Consider the following 21,806-nt stretch of genomic DNA (forward strand, 5'->3'; position numbering starts at 1 on the left):
AAAATTAATAAACAATAAGAAATTTACATTTAATAAAAAAAAAAAGTTTGGTTAGAAACAGAATTGTAAATGTAAATTATAAAATTTTTATTAGTATAGTGATTATTAACAATTAGTTTATATGTATTTGTTATTTTGAATAGATTTAAATTAAATGCAGTGTTCTTTTAAACAACTTTCAGAATTTTCAAATATTTTTTGTAAGATTTATAATAATTTCTAATAATTGTTATATTATTATAATAATTGGGCTGATATTTCCATTCACTTAAGTTTACATTTATGTAAACATTTTGTTTTGTTTTTAGGTCTTGAGTTAAATCACTGGCAGCATATTGTAGATTATTTTAATAAAAAACTTCACCATCAGTCGCCAAAAGAGACTCACATTTATTAGCAAACTTTCATTGTTAACCATTTAGTCTCCAAACCAAACTGAATTTAAATGAGCGTACATAAGTAGATATCAAACATATATACAACCAGCAATTATTCATCAGTCATACTAAAAAAAAAAAAAAAAAAATCTGGCCAAACAGTGCTTACTTTTTCATTGAATCGTAAATGAATCATGCTTAAAAAAAAAAAAAAAAAAAAGACAGACTGAAAGGGTGTAGTGTTCAGATTTAGAGTTCCTGAGATCTGTCTGTGTTGATCTCACAGCTCTTTCTCTCTCTTCACACTGGTGAAGACGTGATCTGTGTCCTCCTCCATCTGTCCGTCACTGGGCTCCGGTTTGATTCGGACTGAACTGGCTGAAACCGGACCAGAACCGACCGGATTCTGAAATGTTCTGGTTTGTACCGGTTCTGAAACGCCATCTCGTCTGCTTCTGGACCTGTTCACAGAGAGAATTACATTTATTCTTTTGTGTGAGTTTAAAGAGCTTATAAAACATCCATTTGATATCTTTACTTGCTCAAGTACATACAATATACATTATTTTCCTTAACCTTCATTTATTGTGTTTTTATTTTTTTCACCAAAAACAGGGTTTTGTTTTAGTTTATCTAGATCTAAGATCCCCAAACATTATTATGAGCTAAAACCCTTGAATCACGTTCTTGGTTAATTATCATTTTTAGTGTTTTATATTGATTGTTTATTTTATAATTATTTTTTATCATGTTTAATTTCTCAGTATATTAATTTAATATATTTTCCTATATTTTATATTAAATATTTAATTGCATATATTTTTTATATTTTATATATATATGTGTGTGTGTGTGTGTGTGAGAGAGAGAGAGAGACAAATGTGAAATATTTATACATTAAATATATAATTTCAAATAATATGGTGCATGCATCTTATATATATATATATATATATATATATATATATATATATATATATATATATATATATATATATATATATATAACAATTTTTATTACTTGTCTATATGAATGTTTTATATTTTATTAGATTTTATATTGTTTGTATATACACACTGTACCATACATACACACCTTAGATTATATAGGGAATAAAAATATTGATTATTTAAAATCATAATAATTATCTTATTAGAATATATATTAGAATATTATTGTTTTAACCAATCATGAAATAAAAATCATGAAAATCATGAAAGTAAATTAATTAGTAATTGTACTGTCATGTAAAAAAGCAATATTTGATAGTTATAGGTTTAATAATTATTTTGTCTGCACTGCATGTTGCAAAAACATTTATATTTGTGGTATAAATCCTTAAATTTTCAAACTTTTATTATGTCTAACGTATTCTGGTGAAATACTGTAAACATCCATCGACAGAAATGTTGAAAACTGTGCACATTGCTTCCCAAAATGCACTTTTATTTCACATTTATTTATTTTAATTTATTTTCATTTAATTCTTATCTTTTCCTCATCTCGTGGTCATTGATACGGACCTGTAGTTGTAGAACCAGTTGCTGACGGTGCTGGAGTGCAGGTCTAGCTGTGCTGCGAGTCTCTCGATGGTGTGTGGAGACGGATACGGCTCTGTCTGATACACCGCTATCAGTGCTTCTCTCTCCTGAGCGCTAAAGATGACACGCGGCCTCTTCACCACCTCACACCGTCCCCAATGATCACAAACCCAGCGTCCTCTGGCGTCTAACGTCCTGTGTGACTCACAGTCTGATCCCATCAGAGCACGTTTGAGACGAGCTGCGAAAGAACAGACGACGTTTAAAGAAACAGTGCACCAAAGATGTGTAGGAGATATCCTCACCCTCAGGTCACCCGAGTGTGCTTCTTCATCAGGTTTGGAGAAATGTAACACTGCATCAGTGTCTCATCAGTGGATGCTCTGCAGTGAATGGGTGCCGTCAGAATGAGAGTCTGATAAAAACATCACAATAATCCACAGCACTCCAGTCCATCAGTGAACATCTGGAGAAGACAAAAGATGAAAAAAATCCAGCGTTGAGAAGTTTTAGGGAGTCTATAATCCATAATAACACTTCCTCCAGTGAAAAAGTGTTCTGGTCTGAATCAGGAGAGAAATCTGCACAGATCAAGCAGCGTTTAAACACATGTGAGAGATCTTTCACCGGAGGAAGTGTTATTATGGATCATAGACTCTCTAAAATCTTCTTAACGCTGGATTTGTTACATGTTTCTTCTTCTCCAGATGTTCACTGATGTACTGTGGATTTTTGGGATGTTTTTATCAGTCTCTCATTCTGACGGCACCCATTCACATCCATTGGCGAGGAAGTGATACAATGCTACATTTCTCCAAATCTGGACGAGTAAATCAAACACACATTGACCTCTCTGGTCCTTCTTCTTCATAGCGTTGAGCTTCTGGATGTTTTGAGGGTCTTGGAGCCACAGATGCATCCGAATGAAGTTCTCCTTCCCCTTCAGACTGAGTTTAGTCCAGGGTTTGGGGTGCGACAGCAGTTCAGACACAGAGCTTTGTGTTAGACCCAAAACCTCTTCGCCGAACACGCGCTGACCTGCCAGAACAACAGCAATCAAGAGCGGCACTATTAAACACAAATACACTTAAACATTCAGATTATACGTCAAATGGTACATTTCATGCCCATTGATGGGGATTATATTTTTTTCTAACAATTTTCTTCAAAAATATAATATTAGAAATATAATTTCATAGTTAATAATTTACCAAAAGGGACTTTCTTAGTAAACTTTAATCTCATTGTTTACCATTTAGTCTCCAAACGATTATTATTCAGTCATACTGAATTAAAAGAAATACTTTGGCGGATCAGGATTTACTTTTACGTTCTTTAAATGAATTGATAAATGTAATTTTATTTTTTAATGTAAATGTAAATTTTTTGGTACATTACAAGTAGAATTAAGATTTATATTATATTTTTTCAGACTATTTTCTTTAGATAGATCATATCCATTAAGTGAAAGTATTTTAATATTTTAAAGAGCAAGGCAAGTAGGTTTTTGGAAAAAAAAAATATCTCTTTTGCAGTTTATAAGGTAGCTATCCTAAAATGCAGTGGTGTCAAAAGTATTGGCATTCATTACTCAAGTAGAAGTATAGATACTAGGGTTTAAAAAGACTTTTGCAGAAGTTGAAGTATCAACTCAAGCTTTTTACTCAAGTAAAAGTGTAAAAGTACTGGTTTAAAAAACTACTTAAAGTATAAAAGTAAAAGTAATGTAAGGAAAAAAAATGCCATTAAGAAAAAAAGCTTGGGCCGTGCCACAGGGGCCTATTGTACACTACCCCACCTCCTCAAAAAAAAAATTTTCTAAAGGCCATAATGACTATAATGTTATATTAAAATGTTCATGTTGAAAAATTTGGGAGGCACTAGGCTACCTGTTTCAGCCACATATATGCCCATTGAAAATGAACTCATTTTAGTACAATGCAAATACATTAAAGAGCTAGAGATATGATGACTAGTTGCCAATAAGTATTGTTATGGTGCAAAAAGTCAAACTTCAGAGGCATGTCATCAATAACCTTGAATGGAATGTTTATGTACATCCAAGCTTAGCTGCAGGAATCTGCGAGGGGAATGGACAAGAACATTGGTGCAGGCTAAGAAACAATTACTCTTGTGTGGTTGACTATTTACAATAAACATTATAGTGCTGTCAAAATGAATGATTAATCTAAGTGATTATTCAAAAACTAAAAATGAAAAATAACTCATAATCCTGATACCTTCTTGATTGATAGCTTCTTGTATTCGGTACATACGTCTGCTATGTCCAGTGTTCGGAGGGTAACGAGTTACAAAGTTGATATAGAGCTTCACAGTCCCACCCACAGCCCGAGAGAGCTCTGGTGCCGGAAGTAAATTTCCCATTCATTTCTCCCATTCACTTTCGGAAAAATCCGTATCTAAAGAGTTTTAGAGCATGTGTGAGGATAACCAGCTACGGCTGAACTCATAAGCATATAACATATCATTTCAAGTGAAAAAATTAAGACAAAATCCAAAAAAAGTCAAAGGTACAAGACTGTGTACATATTTTCATTTCGAGCGCAGGAACTACTCATCCCATAAACCACCGCGCCCCATTGAATTCGACTGAAGCCACAACTGCGAACGAGGCAACGAGCCTTTTGAGCGACATCCAAATCTGATGACGGCCGCTCGCGCGAACTTTTTCCTCCAGTGAATTTTATTTTATATAGTGAATGTGCAGTAATAGCAGTTCTTTCAGTATTAATCGTGTAAATAAATAGTGTTTTATATATGTATTGTGTATTGATTTTTATTTTATCATCGTGTATTTTATATTGTGTGCGTGTGTGAAAGTGGTTAACGATAACGTCAGCAATGGTGCAGTGCTTTGTATCTGACTGCAATCACTGCTCAGTTGTCAACACATGTCGTTGCCATTACACAAATGTTCAGTAAATGCACAAAAAGGTATGTCTAGGCTAAATATTGTTTTGACAGTGGCATTATAAAATGCTTGATATGACTCATTTCATATGGAGGCTACAGTAGCCTAGCTAAAGTGGACGATAATGCTAACTAAAGTTACCAACCTCCCTGCAAAACTCTCAATGGCAGCCAAGGAGATCATGATTGCACTGATAAGTCTACCGTGCAAAAACGCAATACAGGTTTTTATTTTATTTTATTTTTTTATTAATGATCTTCAGTCTTCACGGACCTTCGAGGGGTTTAACCAGACGGTTATACGAGCTCCACCAATCAGATGCATCACTGTGGGATTGTGGGATTGTTCAGGATTGTGGGTAATGAAGTACTTAGCCAAGACATAGCGAATAAAAGGCATTTAGATCAAAACAAGGTTAGTGCCCCCATGATCTTTTTACGTTTATATGAGCATATACTGTTGCTTAGTACAGCCGTAGCTGGTTTTAAGTCTACCATCTATGGTTACGTTTTAATGGCTTATACCCCAAATGTCAATGCAGAAATTGCATTGAATTTTTAGTTCCGGCACCAGCTGTGGGTGGGACTGTGATGCTCTATAGCCTAGATATCACAACATTGTCATTTGCGTCATTAATCGCAAACGATAATTTATTAAAACGTCTCACTACCCAACTACCTACAGTAGCTTAATTTGTGGAGGACGAAGAGAAAGCACCCATTTGGCAAATGAGCCAGTAGTGAGAAATAAATAATAACTTTTAAGTAGGGTCCAGTGCCTTTTCGATACTTTTAAAATGGTACTGGCGCCTCAACGTGCCTGAACCGATACTTAAAAAAAAAAAAAAGAACTACAAAAAAAACTATGGATAACATTAAAGAACATTACAAATATTTAAAATAAATCCATAGCTTTCACCTTGGATGCTCTCATTTCCCAAGTTGTGCTTCCCTTAATCTAAGGCTAATAAATGTATTTCACAATCTGGGTCATTATTTAATACAAAAGTACACATAATGTTTCTACTGTATCTCTGTCACTCACTCTGATATTTAGTTAAGATGAGTGCTGTCTGTCACTGTCTTAAATCAGTTCTGTGAATTACTGTATGCTCATTCTTTATAAAGTAGCAACAATCTCGTTTTTAAAATACAGTACTGTGCAAAAGTCTTATGGAAAAGAAAGAATAGTGTTTTCACCCCAAAAAAGGGTTTTAAGCCAGTTATTTATATCTTTTGCTGCAATGTGTCAGTAGGACAGTAGTTTGCCATTAATTTTAATAATAATCTAGTGCGATTTTGAATGCACAAGCAGTTTGACGATGGCAAAATGAATGTTTGGAATTGTAAACTGATATTTTATACTGACAGTGACACTCTACAGCAAAATATATAAATAACTGGCCGAACACCATTCTTTTAAGTGAAAATACTGCCTAAGACTTTTGCACAGTAGTGTATGTACGTATGATTAAATGAAGTATATTTAAATAAGTGTAAGGAAACAGCTGTTTCGTGATTAGCGGTGACAAGCGAAAACTTTACACTAGATGAGAAACCGACTGATCGTGACCTTTTGCAAACTGTATTTATGACAAAGAACTTCACAGATACAGATATTCTAACAATCTATCGGTAAACACACACCTTGTGTCCTCTGTCTCTGTTTGAGCTTGCGCTGCTCCACCGTGGTCGGCGGATTGAAGAGCGCGCTGAAAGACGGGAGGAGACCGGACTGACGCCGGTTTCATTTGAAATTTAAGCGGACTGACTCTGAGGCGATCGGATACTACTGGTTCCAACCTACTTTTAAGAAATATATTTTTTGATAAACGAACCCAAAACTGTCTATGCAGTGTGATGTGACTTGTGTCATGTGCAGGTGTGATGGATCGCGTATGGACCAATAGGGTGTCGGAATGGTATATGTGTATACTTCTCATCCATCCTGATGGCGCGATTTATCTGGATAGGGTTTTTTTCTTTCTCTCTCTCTGAACGATAACAATCCGGTATGAAATAGCAGTAACGAAGCTATTTTTTTAAATGTAAGGAGTAGAAAGTACAGATACTTGCGTGAAAATGTAAGGAGTAGAAGTAAAAAGTCGGCTGAAAAATAATTACTCAAGTAAAGTATAGATACCCCAAATTTCTACTTAAGTACAGTAACGAAGTATTTGTACTTCGTTACTTGACACCTCTGCTAAAATGAAAACAATCTGCAAAGTTGTTAATCAAAAAAGTGCATGATTAATAAAGATATTTGAAAAGATATGATTTGAAAGAAAACAGTGCATCCTTGTGGAGCGGTGGACACAGAAGAGCGTACTCTAATATTTAATGTATATTCTGAGAAAACTACAATGTTTTCTAAGATAAGATGCATTTAAACATAATATTAGGACACTTTAAAATACCATATGACCTACTCTTTAAATTAGCCTTTATTTTTATAGTAATTTTGTTTGTTTATTTTATAAAAAAATATATTGTAATATTTATTTAGCTTTAATTTATTAGCTTTATATCTATATAGCTCTAATTTATTTATATGTCTATTTTAATTTTACTTAAATTTATTTATTTCAGTAAAATAATTTTATTTCAAGTCGTGATTTAAAAAAAAAAAAATCATGACTTGAAAAAAAAAAGATGAAATAATATAAAATATAAAAAAGTTGCCTTGCAACGCAATTAAGTTGAACTAAAACTGAGATAAATAAATAAAATATATAGACATTCAAAAAAAAAAAAGCTAACTTACTAGAACTTTAAAATTAAAATCAAAATGCAAACTTAAAAAAAAAAAAAATCTTTAATATTTATACTTGATTGAAGGTTTATTTCAAATGGCTGAAAATACTGATTTTTAAAACTAGTATTTTTAGATAACAATAACAACACTGCTTCTGGTCTCTAGATACGGTTTAGGTTCCTGCTTTTATCTGTGGGATTTTTTCACTTCTGTTCTGCTCCAGCAGATGAAAACGATGCATTAGATCGGTTATGATCCGAGGAATCATTGAAGTCTGATCTCAGGTCCTCATTTGCTTTATATGCATGAACACAAACCGATGTTGTTGACGGTGAGAGCTTCTTTGACCCTCTGCGTGATGCTGAAGGTGTCCAGATCCAGAGACTGAAGCTCACAGCTGCTGCTGATGGGACAGGAGCGAGGTCTCTGACGCGGCTCCGTCTTCACCTTTGACCCGTTAAAGACCTGCGTTCTCTGATCCGGATCCACAGGAAGTGTCTGGGACGAGCGGCTCACGGAGGACGGAGAAACGGAGGGGTCAGTATCTTCATCCAGGTCACATTTGACCTTCTGGATGATGCTTTGGACAAAATCAGCCGGGGACTGAACGCTAGGCTCCAGTGTCCCATCATCCTCTTCTTCTTCTTCTTCTTCTTCTTCCTGGAGCGCTGCTTCACTCGAGTCGTTCGTCGTATGCATCTCGTGTTTGGCCTGCTGCAGGATGTTCCTGATCACGTCGTCTGAGCTCACGTCTGCAGCACCAACCCACGGGACGAAGACGCCTTCACAGACAAGAACAAACTAGTTGACAAGACTACATTTGTATTTTTCTATTTGGTAAGTAAAAAAAAAACTACATCAAACTATTTTGGTACAAGAAAGCAAGCAAGAAAGAAAACATTTTTTCCAAATAACTAAACTATCTTGAAAATGAGGAATTTACCTGAGAAATATAACTACAGGAGATATTGAGTCTAAGATATTATCTGTTTTTAAAGAAACTGTTTAAAAGAAGTACATTATTAAAGTTCTATACATGAATATCAATATTGCATCACAATTCCATTTATCCATTTCTTCATCTATCAATCCTTCCTTCCATCCATACATCCATTTATCCATCTAACATCTTTCCATCATTCCATTTGTCATTCCATCCATCCATCCTCCCATTCATCTTTCCATCCATCCATCCATCCTTCCATTTACCTTTCCATCCATCCTTCCATTCATTCATCTAACATCTTCCCTTCCCTCCATCCATCCATCATCTATCTATCCTTCCATTCATCCATCTAACATCTTTCCATCATTCCATTTATCTTATCTTACCATCCATCCATCCACCTATCCATCCATCCATCCACCCTTCCTTCCTTCCTTCCTTCCTTCCATCCATCCATCCATCCATCCATCCATCCTTACATTTTTCCTTCCATCCATCCATTCCTCATTTCTTCTATCATTCCATTCATCCATCTAACATCTTCCCTTCCCTCCATCCATCATCCATTAATCCATCCATTAATCCATCTAACATCTTTCCTTCCCTTCATCCATCCATCAGCCATCCATCCTTCCATTTATCCATCTAACATCTTTCCATCATTTCATTTGTCATTCCATCCATCCATCCTCCCATTCATCTTTCCTTCCATCCATCCATCCTCCATCCATCCATCCATCCTTCCATTCATTCATCTAACATCTTCCCTTCCCTCCATCCATCCATCATCTATCCATCCTTCCATTCATCCATCTAACATCTTTCCATCATTCCATTTACCTTTCCATCCATTCATCCACCTATCCATCCATCCATCCATCCATCCTTCCATTTACCTTTCCATCCATCCATCCATCCATCCATCCATCCTTTTTCCTTCCATCCATCTATTCCTCATTTCATCCATCCATCCATCCATCCATCCATCCATGCATCCTCTCACCTCTCAGTCTCTCCTGGATGTGTCTGAGTGTTCGGATGCTGTGCTGGTCTGACAGGAAGTGCTTCATTCTCAGGAAGGGTTCTCTTCCTCTGTTGGTCAGTTTGCTCCAGGGTTTGGGTCGGGCCAGTATATCACTGACGGTTCCCTGAGAGAGACCGAGCACATAGTGACCGAACACCCGCTGGCCGATGTTCAGCCGCTGAAGAGCCTCTTTGACCTGCTGAGCTAATCCAGCCGTGTCGAGCTCATCTCCATCCTCAGACTCCACATCTCTGCAGGAGTCTGTCTCTTCTTTAATGAAGCTCTGGAGGCTTGGAGATGAGGGTGATGAAGAAGAGGACGATTCATTCAGTGCTTCTTCTTTCCCAATGGAGTGATGAAACTTTGTTGTTTCCGTCTGGATCACAAGATCTGCCAATGAGCAAAGGTATCAACAGATCAGACATACAGCAACATAACAGCATTGCTAATACACATCATTTAGTGTGCTTTTGTAAAATAAAGAAATATATTTTCATTCTGTTTTCTCTTTCAATGTAGATTAGACTGTATTATGTGGATTTTGTGTGTTATTAATGCCGGTTTAGACTCTATGTTGTGACACTTACACCAGGCTTTCTCAAAACTCGGGTTTGTGAGTTCATGAAAATAAAAATTTAATTAAATAAGCACATAATTTTAAAATGAATTAAGAAAAAAAACAATGTAAAATCAGATTTTTAAAAATAAATTAAAATGTGAATACATAATTTAAAATAAATTATAAAGCTAAACTGTCTTATTTTAAATAGACTAGAAAAAATAATAATGCAATAAATCATCAATAAAACACACACTTAAAAATCTTAAATATATTATTTGAAATAAATTGGACGTACTTACTAACTTGTTTTTTTCTCCCAAAATGTAAAACTATAATGCGTTTTAAAATAAAATATAAAAAAATCAAAATAAGATAAGTAAAAGGGTGAAATGTTTTATTATTATTATAAATTTTATTATTATTAAATAACATTCTTACCAAAAATACATTGTAATTAAACACAAAAACACTTATTAAAAACGCTATATATTTTATAAAATTTGTATACATTTTTAAATCAGAACAAATCAAAACAAAAACACCTAGCAGAAATCTGAAAAGTGCTGTATTTTGAATAAATTAGAAGAAATAATTTTAATATAAAAACAAGATTAAAGACTAAAAATCTAATTGAATAAGAATAAATTATAAAAAAATAAACTCTTACCAAAAAGCTGAATTATTTTATTTGAAATAAATTCAAATTAATTAGAATAATTCAAACATTTAATCTACAAAAAAAAAAAAAAAAAAAAAATCTGATATTTTATTTGACAAATTAAAATTAGAATACATTTTAAAATAAATACACTTACAATAATACTTACCAAAAATAAATGGAATAATTTAGAATGAATAATAAAAAATAAAAAAATCGGCACAAATTTTTTTACAGTTGAAATTAGAATAAATAATGTATTATTTGAATGAAGCACTCACCGTTATCAGCAGAAACGCTCCTGAGAGACACCTGAGAGAGAATCAAACACCAGTCAAATAACTATTGTAAGTGAATGACAATCATTTTTAATCAGTAGGTGGCGCTGCCAACAAACGCCTTAGTTCAGCTGACTGAGTTCAGAATGGCATGCTTGCATACTATTAATATTTCTGCAATATAAAATACAGTAAATAAGAAGAAAAGTGAGTGAAAATCGTGTTTCTCTTACCGACATGACATCAGTAGTTTGCATCTGTGCTCGAAGAGTCCTGAAAGTCATAATAAAGAGACGTTTGTAATGTTATATCACTGTATATTACACAAGGAGAGAATATATTTATGTAATACCTGAGCTCAGTTTTGATCTTGTCATAGTCCTGCTGGGATTGTAGCTTCGTCTGGAGTCTCTAAGGAACGGACGAGATGTCAGTGTGAGTAAACGAGTCAACTGTTCCTTTAATAATCAATACCTCTGTATATTTCTACCTCTATGTGCTGTGCTTTATTGGCCAGTTGCTGTTGCAGCAGAGCGACGTGATTGGCTGCTCGCTTCTGGACTTCCTGCAGCAGACTCTGAAGTCGTAGCACTTCCTGTTTCAGATGCTGAACGTCACTATGTGTCATCACAACCATCGTCTCCACATCAGCAGAGCTACAAATCAGTTCAAAGAACAAAAAAAAAAAACCTTTTCAATCTTGATTTAATGCATTATTATTTAGTAGTATATTTATATTCATATTTATTTAATTTATATTCAGTAGTATACTTACATTTACATTTATATTTATTTTCATGTTAAAATATATTTAGTACATTTGATATTTAGCAATATATTCAGTGTTTACGTTTTATATGTATATTTAATTGTGTGTTTAGTAAATTAGTATTATACTGTATTTTGCAATACATTTGCTATATTTATATTTAGTAGTATATTTTGTACACTTTATAATTTGCAAATCATTTAGTTTATTTACATTCATATTTACATTTAATATATATTTAGCACATTTATATTTAGTAATAAGCTTGGTATATTTATATGTTATAATATATTTATTACATTTACAGTCATTAATTTAATTTATATTCAGTAGTATACATTTGCATTTATATTTATTGATATGCAATTTTATTTTTACATTTGATATTTAGCAATATATTCAGTAGTATATTTAGTGTATAATTGTATATCCTATATTTTGCTAATAATTTAGTTTATTTGCATTCAAACTTTCATTTACATTTCATTTATGTATATTTAGCACATTTATAATAATATTTAGTATTATACATATGCATTTACATTTATATTCGGTAATATATTTAGTATATTTACATTTAAATGCATTTATTTCATTTATTTTCAGTAGTAATTTTGTAAATTTCTGTTTATTTACAAATTATAGTATATTTTGTACATTTAATAAATGTTTTTACATTTTATATTTAAATGTATATTTAGTAATTTTTTTTTAAATTTAGTACATTTATATTTATTTATATTTATTAATATGCTTAGTAGTAATATATTTATTACATTTACATTAATATTTAGTAGTATTTAGTACATTTTGTAGCACATTTTTATTTTTATATTTAGCAATATATTAAGTAGTATATTTTATACATCTTATGTTTAGCAAATAATTTAGTTTATTTGCATTCAAAATTATTTACATTTCATTTATGTATATTTAGCACATTTATAATTATATTTAGTATTATACATAAGAATTTACTTTTATTTTCAGTAATTATTTAGTATATTTACATTTAAATATCTTTATTTCATTTATATTCAGTAGTACGTTTTGTTAATTTCTGTTTATTTACAAGTAATAGTATATTTAGTACATTTTATATTTAGCGATATATTTAGTTAATTTATATTTTATAGAATATTTTGCAAATAATTTAGTTCATTTACATTAGCATTTACATTTATGTATATTTAGCACATTTACATTTAGTAATATGCTTAGTATATATAGATATATTAAGTAATAGCAATATATTAAGTGCATTTACAGAAATATTTACTTACTTATTTATTAAATAAATTTTTATATTTAGTATGTTTACATTTCTAGGTATTAATTCTCACGTTTGAGCATGACTAAAGTCTTTATGATAAAAGTCTTACGGTGGTGATGCTGCAGGAAACACACACAGATCCTGTAAAGATGAAGAAAGCAGATAGAAAGATGATAAACCTCCACTGAACATGCAAACAAACCTGGTTTACTACGAGGTAAAGCTGTGAGCAGCACGTTTCCCCATACGAATACTGTACATGTTATTCATCACACACCCGTGCAGTGACTCTATAATCAAAGAGACTGAGAGAAACTGAAGCAGCTCTTACCATCAGTTGTGCTCTTGATCCTAATGTATTTCCACGCAGCGCTGAGCTTCAGCAAACTAACATCAGACCAGAGACGAGGAGAAGAGAAGAGAAGAGAGGAGGGACAACACAGCCGCATTCATCCAGACAATCAATCCCTGCAAACAAAGAGCTCCATCAATCCATCAATAGATCTATAGACAGCAGCTGATGGGGGAGGAGTCACGATCAATCAATCCATCAATCAATCAGTCGAGAGGAGACATGCATTCAGCTGCACGCGTGTGCAAACGCTCACTATTTCAGTTTCACCTCTCAATGACCTTTTGTGAGACACATTAATGTATAAATGCACAATTACTGCCAGTGTCATTATAGTAAACAAAAACCATGTAAAAAAGACATTACTCAGTAATAACTGATTCAGAATATGAATCTTTTATCTACTACGTCTATAGTTTAACATGTCAGTAATACTAAAACAACTGCATATGTTTATAAAACTGCGTGTGCGATTATTATATATATATTAGCATTATGATTTTTGCCACAGGTATAGCATATTAATATTCATGCTCTGTATGAGGTCATGTGATAAGGTCATGTGATGATTTAAAAAAATAGTATGCAACAACAAACATTTACAAAAATCAGATACATTCTGTTGTTTGTTGCTAGCGTTTGATGTTGCACTGTCACTTTTATTATTATTATTATATAGTGTGTAGTGTTCCATTTCAAACATAATTCATATTTTATATTACATTTTTCATATCCAATAGTCAGTTTATGATCCCATGCAAAATTCATGATGAAATCTGAAGCCCAGCTGAAACGGCTGTTGTAATGAGGATGAGGAGGGTCACAGATGACATATTGACTGTCACTATTGGTTTATTGATGCTGATGATTGATCTGAAGCTCACAGGACACAGTATTGATTTGAAGCACAGCCAGAGGAATATTAAGAAAGACCCAGAACCCAAACCTTCATATAACTTAACCTCAACAGCATAATATTATATTCACGGGAAATAAAATAAAATGTGTGTGTGTGTGTGTGTGTGTGGGCACTTGGATGGTATTACGCCCCGTGTCTAGGGAACGAAAGGGACATAATGAAGATAGAGTTCGGGGCGTAATAGATGAGTATGGGACACCATACTTGGCCACACTTCACTTTCTTTTTTCACTTTTCTGTCTTTTCTTATTTGTTGTATTTTTATGTATTTGCTGGTACAATTTTTTATGTATTTGTTGTTCAATCATCAATAAAAAGCTAATAAACTAATAAAACTTTTTTTTATTGCAATCTTTAGAACAATGAAGGGCAAAAACAGAACTTTCATAAAGAATAAATATAATAATAAACAAGGACAATTAAAAATATATATAAAATAGGAAAAGCAGTAAGAAAATCACATGAAAGTAGCTAGAAGGACAAATAGTTACAAATTAATCAAACAACAGATATAAGGCTTTAAAATTATTTTTGTCACTTTGCCATTCTTTATTTATTTATTTATTTATTTATTTATTTTTTAGCTGTAGCCTATACATTTAGTGATTTATTCTATTTTCAAATTAGTTTTTTTTTTTTTTTTTTTATATAATAAAAATTTAATAACATTTTAGAAACATTCTCAGTAATATTGCCAACGAAAATAAAGCACGGAGAACTGTTCTGGATGTTTCCTGAACTAATCCACATTTTTAAATGTATCGAGTGAGTCAATGATTCAGTGAGTCATTTATAAAGGCAGCCACTTGATTCGTTTTTCTGAATGAATCATCCATTTGAACGAATCGATTGAATCAATGACTCAATGACTCACTTATTAAGATTGATACTGTTTAGAGTATCGTTTTTTTTTTTTTTTTTTAAATATACATTTAATATTTCAGTAGACAGGCTATTTATTTGTATTTTTATATACCAATTTATTTCTAAAGCTACTTTTTTGCAATGTCCATTGAGTTCCACCCACCCTCCTTTTAAGGCTTCCAGTCTAGTTATTCTAACTCAATAGTCTTGTCCTCATCTACACTTTCACCTGTGTTAACGACAGTCATTAAGTTCATTTTAATGGCAAAGACGGACTTCCGATCACTCTTCATAAGATTCATGAGTGTATGCAAAGTGCTTCATAAAAGCTGAGGCGGCAGACTTGATCTGAATTGACCCCATCAGTAGTAACCAATGGACAAAACTCTTAAATATTAACAGATAAATGTTTGTTTAGTCTCGCGCCCTTCTGCCCTGCTCACTGTTGAAATGCACAAGCATTTACTCCATTTCATATGCACACAGGATCAAAAAGTAAGCGTTTATCGCATCAGTTGTCAATAACATTCATTACATAGTAGTTTTCTGAATCTTTAATGTCATGTGTAGACCTCTGTTTTCTCTTTCAGGATAAAACGGAAAGATGAAAAAGGTTTTGGCCATCATAAGTTTAACTGCGTGTCTCTGCTGCTGTGGTATAGTAAAACATCTTTCCTGTTTTTGTTTGTGGTCCGATATTTAAAGTGATTTAAATGACTCTGTTTTGAAGGAGTGCAGAGTGCCAGACCGTCAAATGATGAATTGAGTCAACGGATTGTCAACACTGGGACTGTAGTCTTTTTAGACATCGTGGAGAAATTCAGAAACACTACAGAGAAATTACTGAGAGATTATCAGTTCAAGAAATTAAGGTCAGACCAGCTATGGATTATCTGAATTGTTTGGTTTAGCCGTTGGCTGATCATAACTTTATTTCTGTGTTTTTGCAGGATTTCTGTCCAAGGATACATGAAAACCTTACGAGAATTTGCCAAACAATTGAACACCACTGACAGTGCTAGAGAGAGCCAGGATTATTCTGTGATATCGGCAGAGTAAGTGTGTCCTCAATTATTATACTGCTACTGTATAATCAATTAATACACTGAAGATGCAAAAGGTGCAATCGAGTCAATTAGCAATTAGCATTAGCATTACTGACTGGTGTTTATTGACTGCAATAAACAAACAAAAACAAAAAAATTCCAGTAGTAATGTTGCAGTATTCTTCATTAATGATCTGTAAAGCAGGTTTATATAGACAGCAATGTCATTATTCATCTTAATTCAGTTTTGTGTTGATTCAGTTTAGCGTGAATGTGAATGTTGAAGCGTCCTAGGTGCATGTGACTTTCTTCTTTCAGAATAATCCAATAGAGTTATATTAAAAATCGTCCTTGCTCTTCAAAGCCTTTCTATGGGGGTAAGCGGGTGTTTGTTGAAAAGTGTTCAGAAGACGTGAAATAAAGTGCGTGCATCTGTAATAAAACATCCCTCCAGGGGTAAAACAAAGGCCCCCTGTAGCAAATCATTGCATTTTTGTGAGATAAATATCCAGATTTCAAACATAATAAAAACTTTTTTTCTCACTTCTGCTGACTGATGGGAACTGGAAGACGTATGTGCATACGTATACGTATATGTATTCCATAAAGTGTTTATTATGTTTGAAATCTTGATGTTGTAAAGTCAGTGTCATAATCTATCTTAATCCATCTTTTGCATTATTGACACACTGTTTTGTTTTCCTAATGAATGTTGTTCAGTTGCTTTGACGCAAAGCACTATATAAATAAAGGTGATTTGATTTGACTTAACCAAGATGTTACACCTTCTGTTCTTTGATTCACAGGAGATTTTTTACATTTCTGACTGGTGTTACATTTGGGGCAACAATCCGGGAGGTCTTTGACGGGTTTTTCTTTCCGTAAGAGCGTCACTGTCTTTCCACCTTCTCAAGACATTAAAGGATCTCGTTTACTTCTGACTAATGACTAATGCATGACCCGTGAATGTGTTTTTCTTTGACAGATATAAAAAGATTTACAGTGAGACCTTAAAGAACGAGACCGTGGTGGACATCTGGAAGTAAGCATGTGTTCACTGAGATTAGACAACTCTGGTGTTGCTTTGCAAAAGATGTGTTTGTGCATTGAACATCATGGCCTTACAATCTGCCATGCATGCACCCACCTCTCAGATTTCGGTCTTAACTTGATTAATTCATGTGACTTGTTTATTAGTGAAGTGGAGTCGAACTATCTTCCAGGAGCTCCTCCAATCTACAGTAAACCCATGCAGTTCTTCAGTCACCTTCTGGCCAAGGCGTACGCCATCACTACACCTTCATTTGGATTGGTTTAATGCAGTTTGTTATGACTATACTTTTTATAATGTAACTTTACTTAATTTTCTTTTACTTTCTGGTATCTTACAGAGTGGTGAAATCCCAGCTGGTGAACATGCTTGAAGCTGGGGTAGATACGGTTATAGAGATTGGAAAAATTAATTTTAATCAACTTCATGATGAGTAAGAGCAGTTTTAAAGCCATGCTGCAATTATACTCAATTACTCTCCTCCAAATTAAAGTATTGAACTAAAAAGCACATAACAAAAAAAAAGATTGCATTTCTTAAACGAACAGTTTACCCAAATATTAAAATTCTGTCATTAATTACAAACCCTTATTTCGTTCCACACCCGAAAGAACTTAATATATTATTTCATTAATATACAAATTAATATATTTGTGTTCCAAAGATGCATGGAGGTCTTACGGGTTTGGAACGACATGAGGGTGAGTAATTAATGATAGAATTTTCATACTTTAAAGTATAATTTTAAACAATCATTATCTCGTTCAAAGCATGCAGATGGTTATGGATCAGATCAGACGGAAAGCCTTTGAAATTTCCATTTTGGAAAGACAAAAAGAGAAGAATGATTTCCTTATATCATTACGGTAAAACCTTTGTCAACTTCAATATTGTAATCTGTTTAGAAGACATCTCTAAATAACCTTTTTTTTCTGTTTCCTAGAACTGCATCTGGAGTAATAGTTTTTTACTGGGATACAGTTTTGGAACACACTGAAAGAGCATCGTTCCATGCAAAATACTTGGATTCCAGGAAGTAAGACTGTGATACAGTGCAACACAAATACAGTATGAGATATTACGAAGTAAAATGAGCTTTAAAGAAAATACTTGAATTTTGTGTGTTACAGGCGATGGGCAGAGCTAACCAGGTTGAGGAACCCAAGTGAGGCACATCTGTTTTTAGAACCTGTTGCAAGGGGTATTTTAAAGTAAGGTCTCTCTCTCTCTCTTTATCTCTCTCTCTTTCTATTTTTCCAGACTACTAAAACTTTTTATTTCCACTCAACTTTCTGTTAACATGCTTGGATACAGCACTCTGTGAACAGCCAGCTTCTTTGGCAATGAATGTTTGTGGCTTACCCTAAAGAACCAAAAACTTAAACTACTTCAGTCTGTGTGCATTGAATTTATTTGAGTTGAATTACTGAAATACATTTATTTGGATTTATTTATTTAGATGCTCCTGTATTTTAGAAATAAAAAGTAACATTTGAAGTAAAATTTGTCCCCCTGTAGTGAAAATCAAGTTTTTTTATCTCGTTTGTTTGTCTGTGTGATATTTTAATAGGCTTTTAGACAAACCATGTGCCGATCCATTAATCAACGCCATTGCTGAGTATTTACTCCTTAAAACAGTAGTTTCACTTTTTTTTTTCAGTAGAATCACTTTTCACCGAAATACAGTAGTAGCCCGTGTTATAGTTGTATTGTTCAGTGTTTTGTTTCAAGAAGTAGAGCATTGCCTTGTCATTTTCCATTTTTCTTTTCCAGAGTGACTGAATTTTATTTTGGTGAATTCTATGCATCTCAGGAATATTATCGGCTTGGAAATGCAACTATTGGTTTGGACAGATTCAATCAGTCCATCTGGTAAATCACATTTTTAAGTGAAAGTGAAACATTGCATTATTTATAGTCACTGAATATGTAACCACATGTCTGATGCTTTAGATTTTATTTGCATGTCTCAAAAAATGTTCATTCGTTGTTTTCAGATGAATGACAAAAAACTAAGATATTTTTCATAAACAGCTAGCAGAAGTTAATAGCTAAAGCAATATTAATTGACTGATTAAAGGTAAATATACATACATACACTGTATGTTTCTCAGGGCTGTGGTCAAAAGCGCTGTTATTTACTCTCTTCCTGTATATGAAAAACTGACGAAGCTCGGCTTTGGGATTTCTGAGATCAACGGGTTTCTTCTCAGATTTAACAAAATAGCCCTTATTCTTGAAGGGAATGATAAACCCAGGTAAGAATCATAAAACATGTCTGAGACGTTTATATTTGTCTACTATGTAAATATGAAACTATTAAGACTTTTTGTGTTTTGTTCATTTCTGTCACAGACGTTGGGACACTCACAGCACTATTGAGAGCTTTCCTGTTTTTATTTTGTTTTCACTTGCTTTTATCACTGATAAGGAGATCACGAATAGCAAGGAAATCCAACTATTACTGCCTTTGCGGTAAAACCATTAAGTATAAAACCTTAATGACAATCAGTTTGAACCAGTTCAGTAACAATAAGTTGTATGTTTTTGATAAATTAATCTAGAAGGCGAATATTATGCATTTATACTCTTCATAACCATTGTTTGTTTGCTACAGAGTAATCAGGAGAGTATTTCTAGAGTTCTGGAACCCTATTCTCACAGCAAGAAATGAGACTGAAAGCCAGCTAATAGAGAGGTAAGAAATGCCCTTTTATCCTCTTTAGTTTTTATATATATATCCAGTTCCTGTCTGGAAATCTTGTAAACTGTCTGTTAGACGGATAACAATCACATAATAATTCAGAAATTGTTTATTTTACAGCAAATGGATTCATTTGAGTAACATCACTAATAACGAGTTATTGAAAAGTAACGTATTTTCTCGAAAGCAGCTTGAAGACGCGCCAAAGTAAGAGGAAAGATCTGTTTATTTGTAAATAGAAATATGTAAAGACATGTATGTTCCTCAAATTCCCATCCCTGTTTTATATATGTGACTCATCTCTCTTTTCGGCTTTTGAATCCTAAAGGAACTTTGTTGAAGCCATTCGCCGGATCCTGGAGAAACTGAAGCAGTATACTGATCTCTTAGATGGCTTCGATGAAAGGATCCATCCATCATTTTTGTATGATTATTATTTTGATTTCATGCATTTGAACAGAAGCCGTATTGATCGTCACTTTGTGTAATTAGAAGATAAATATGAGTTGATATTGCAAGTTTTTATTATGAATTACAGTTGACAAGATTATTTATTTCCTCAGAGCCTTCAAGAAGTTGATCCATGACATGGATAAATCTTTTCATGTTATCTGGGACTTGCTGTTGGAGTAAACGCTCTATATTTGAAGACAGGACCAAGATTGCAGCTGCTGGCAATAAACAGGATTATACCAGAAATGCATGAACAGTAACATGCTGTTATTGTGTCCCTGTCTCTGAAAGAATACTAGGTTCATTGCATTAGTAATTATGTGCCACTGTAATGCTTTGTTTTCACCAAATCATGATTCAATGCATTTTTTTCATTCTTGTCCTCCAGCATCCTAACACATTAAATTAAAAACAGCTTAAAATCTTGATATCAATAACATCTAGATTTATTTTCAGGTGTTAACACTTAAGTGCGAATTAAATAAATATTTGTTTGTGCAATGTGTGAGAGCATGACATTTAATTAATGGAAGATGAAAACAACTAAAAGATTTCATTTCAGATGATGGGTTTAGTACAAACAGGGATAAAAAGTACCTCATGCCACGGTTAAATATACTGTACATAATTATTTTGAAAAAACAGATTATTGTTCAAATACTGTACATTATTGTAGGTCCTCTATGCCCCGCCTCTCTCTCAAACCTGTCGTTTTCTACAAAGCCCCTCCTCCTGACAAGAGCAGTCTGCTCTGATTGGTCAACTGATCCAGTGCATTGTGATTGGCCGATCACCGCGAGCACTCGGAAATGTAACGCCCCCTTTCCATAATCATGAGCTTCATCTTTCAAAATAAATGTAAAGATAGTTAATAATGTACTTTACGAAATAAATGACATGCCTTGCTTTTAAGATGATTCTTTCAAGAAGCTGCTGTTTCCTAAAAAAAAAAAAAAACCTGTTGAGTAAAATGTCAAAACGACGGATTTCCATCAGTTCATAATAGGGCTGTCAACGAATATTCTAAATTTGAATATGTATTCGAATAGTTAAAAAAAAAAAAGAATTTCGAAGGTGAAAATTAATATTCGAATTTAAAAAAATGTGAGAAAAAAACGTCCGCGATAGTAGAAGCGTGGTTGTGTGCAAAATCCCAGCCATGTTCGTCATTAAGGGAGCAGGTCAGTCAGAATTACATTTATATTTACTAGGGATGGGACGGTTCACTGAAAAATCCGAACCAAATCGGTTCACCACACTCTTCTATAATGACAAAAAAAGAACCCTTTTGGCACAAAGATT

The 21,806-nt window shown here is 33.3% G+C and overlaps 2 protein-coding genes across 6 annotated transcripts; one reads left to right on the plus strand and one right to left on the minus strand.

The window, feature by feature from the left end:
- Positions 1-250: 250 nt before the first annotated feature.
- LOC113070256 (homeobox protein cut-like 2) lies at positions 251-13,588 on the minus strand. 3 transcript variants are annotated; one of them, XM_026243481.1, is made up of 11 exons: positions 13,447-13,588; positions 13,225-13,256; positions 11,564-11,729; positions 11,426-11,484; positions 11,307-11,346; positions 11,077-11,107; positions 9,555-9,965; positions 7,923-8,387; positions 2,763-2,957; positions 1,902-2,160; positions 251-838 (listed from the first exon to the last, which is right to left on the minus strand). In XM_026243481.1, exons 1-11 carry the CDS (start codon positions 13,447-13,449, stop codon positions 658-660), a joined length of 1,842 nt encoding a protein of 613 aa, XP_026099266.1. In that variant the 5' UTR covers positions 13,450-13,588; the 3' UTR covers positions 251-657. The 3 variants fall into 3 exon arrangements, with proteins under 3 accessions (XP_026099266.1, XP_026099275.1, XP_026099282.1); XM_026243490.1 differs by having other exon boundaries at positions 252-838; positions 2,769-2,957; positions 13,447-13,587; XM_026243497.1 differs by lacking the exon at positions 251-838 and having other exon boundaries at positions 2,018-2,385; positions 2,769-2,957.
- A 2,092-nt stretch (positions 13,589-15,680) lies between these two features.
- LOC113070271 (uncharacterized) lies at positions 15,681-21,095 on the plus strand. Of its 3 annotated transcripts, none has more exons than XM_026243508.1 (18): positions 15,681-15,745; positions 15,841-15,906; positions 15,981-16,122; positions 16,201-16,305; positions 17,103-17,177; positions 17,282-17,338; positions 17,494-17,577; positions 17,688-17,780; positions 18,118-18,213; positions 18,291-18,383; positions 18,478-18,558; positions 19,121-19,219; positions 19,462-19,605; positions 19,703-19,822; positions 19,965-20,045; positions 20,172-20,258; positions 20,380-20,475; positions 20,615-21,095. In XM_026243508.1, the coding sequence occupies exons 2-18, from the start codon at positions 15,855-15,857 to the stop codon at positions 20,682-20,684; spliced, it is 1,575 nt and encodes a 524-aa protein (XP_026099293.1). In that variant the 5' UTR covers positions 15,681-15,745; positions 15,841-15,854; the 3' UTR covers positions 20,685-21,095. The 3 variants fall into 3 exon arrangements, with proteins under 3 accessions (XP_026099293.1, XP_026099308.1, XP_026099301.1); XM_026243523.1 differs by having other exon boundaries at positions 15,706-15,745; positions 15,821-15,906; XM_026243516.1 differs by lacking the exon at positions 15,681-15,745 and having other exon boundaries at positions 15,776-15,906.
- The last annotated feature ends 711 nt before the right edge of the window (positions 21,096-21,806 follow it).

The sequence above is a fragment of the Carassius auratus genome, chromosome 5 (genome assembly GCF_003368295.1).
Source record: "Carassius auratus strain Wakin chromosome 5, ASM336829v1, whole genome shotgun sequence".
Taxonomy (NCBI): Eukaryota; Metazoa; Chordata; class Actinopteri; order Cypriniformes; family Cyprinidae; genus Carassius; species Carassius auratus.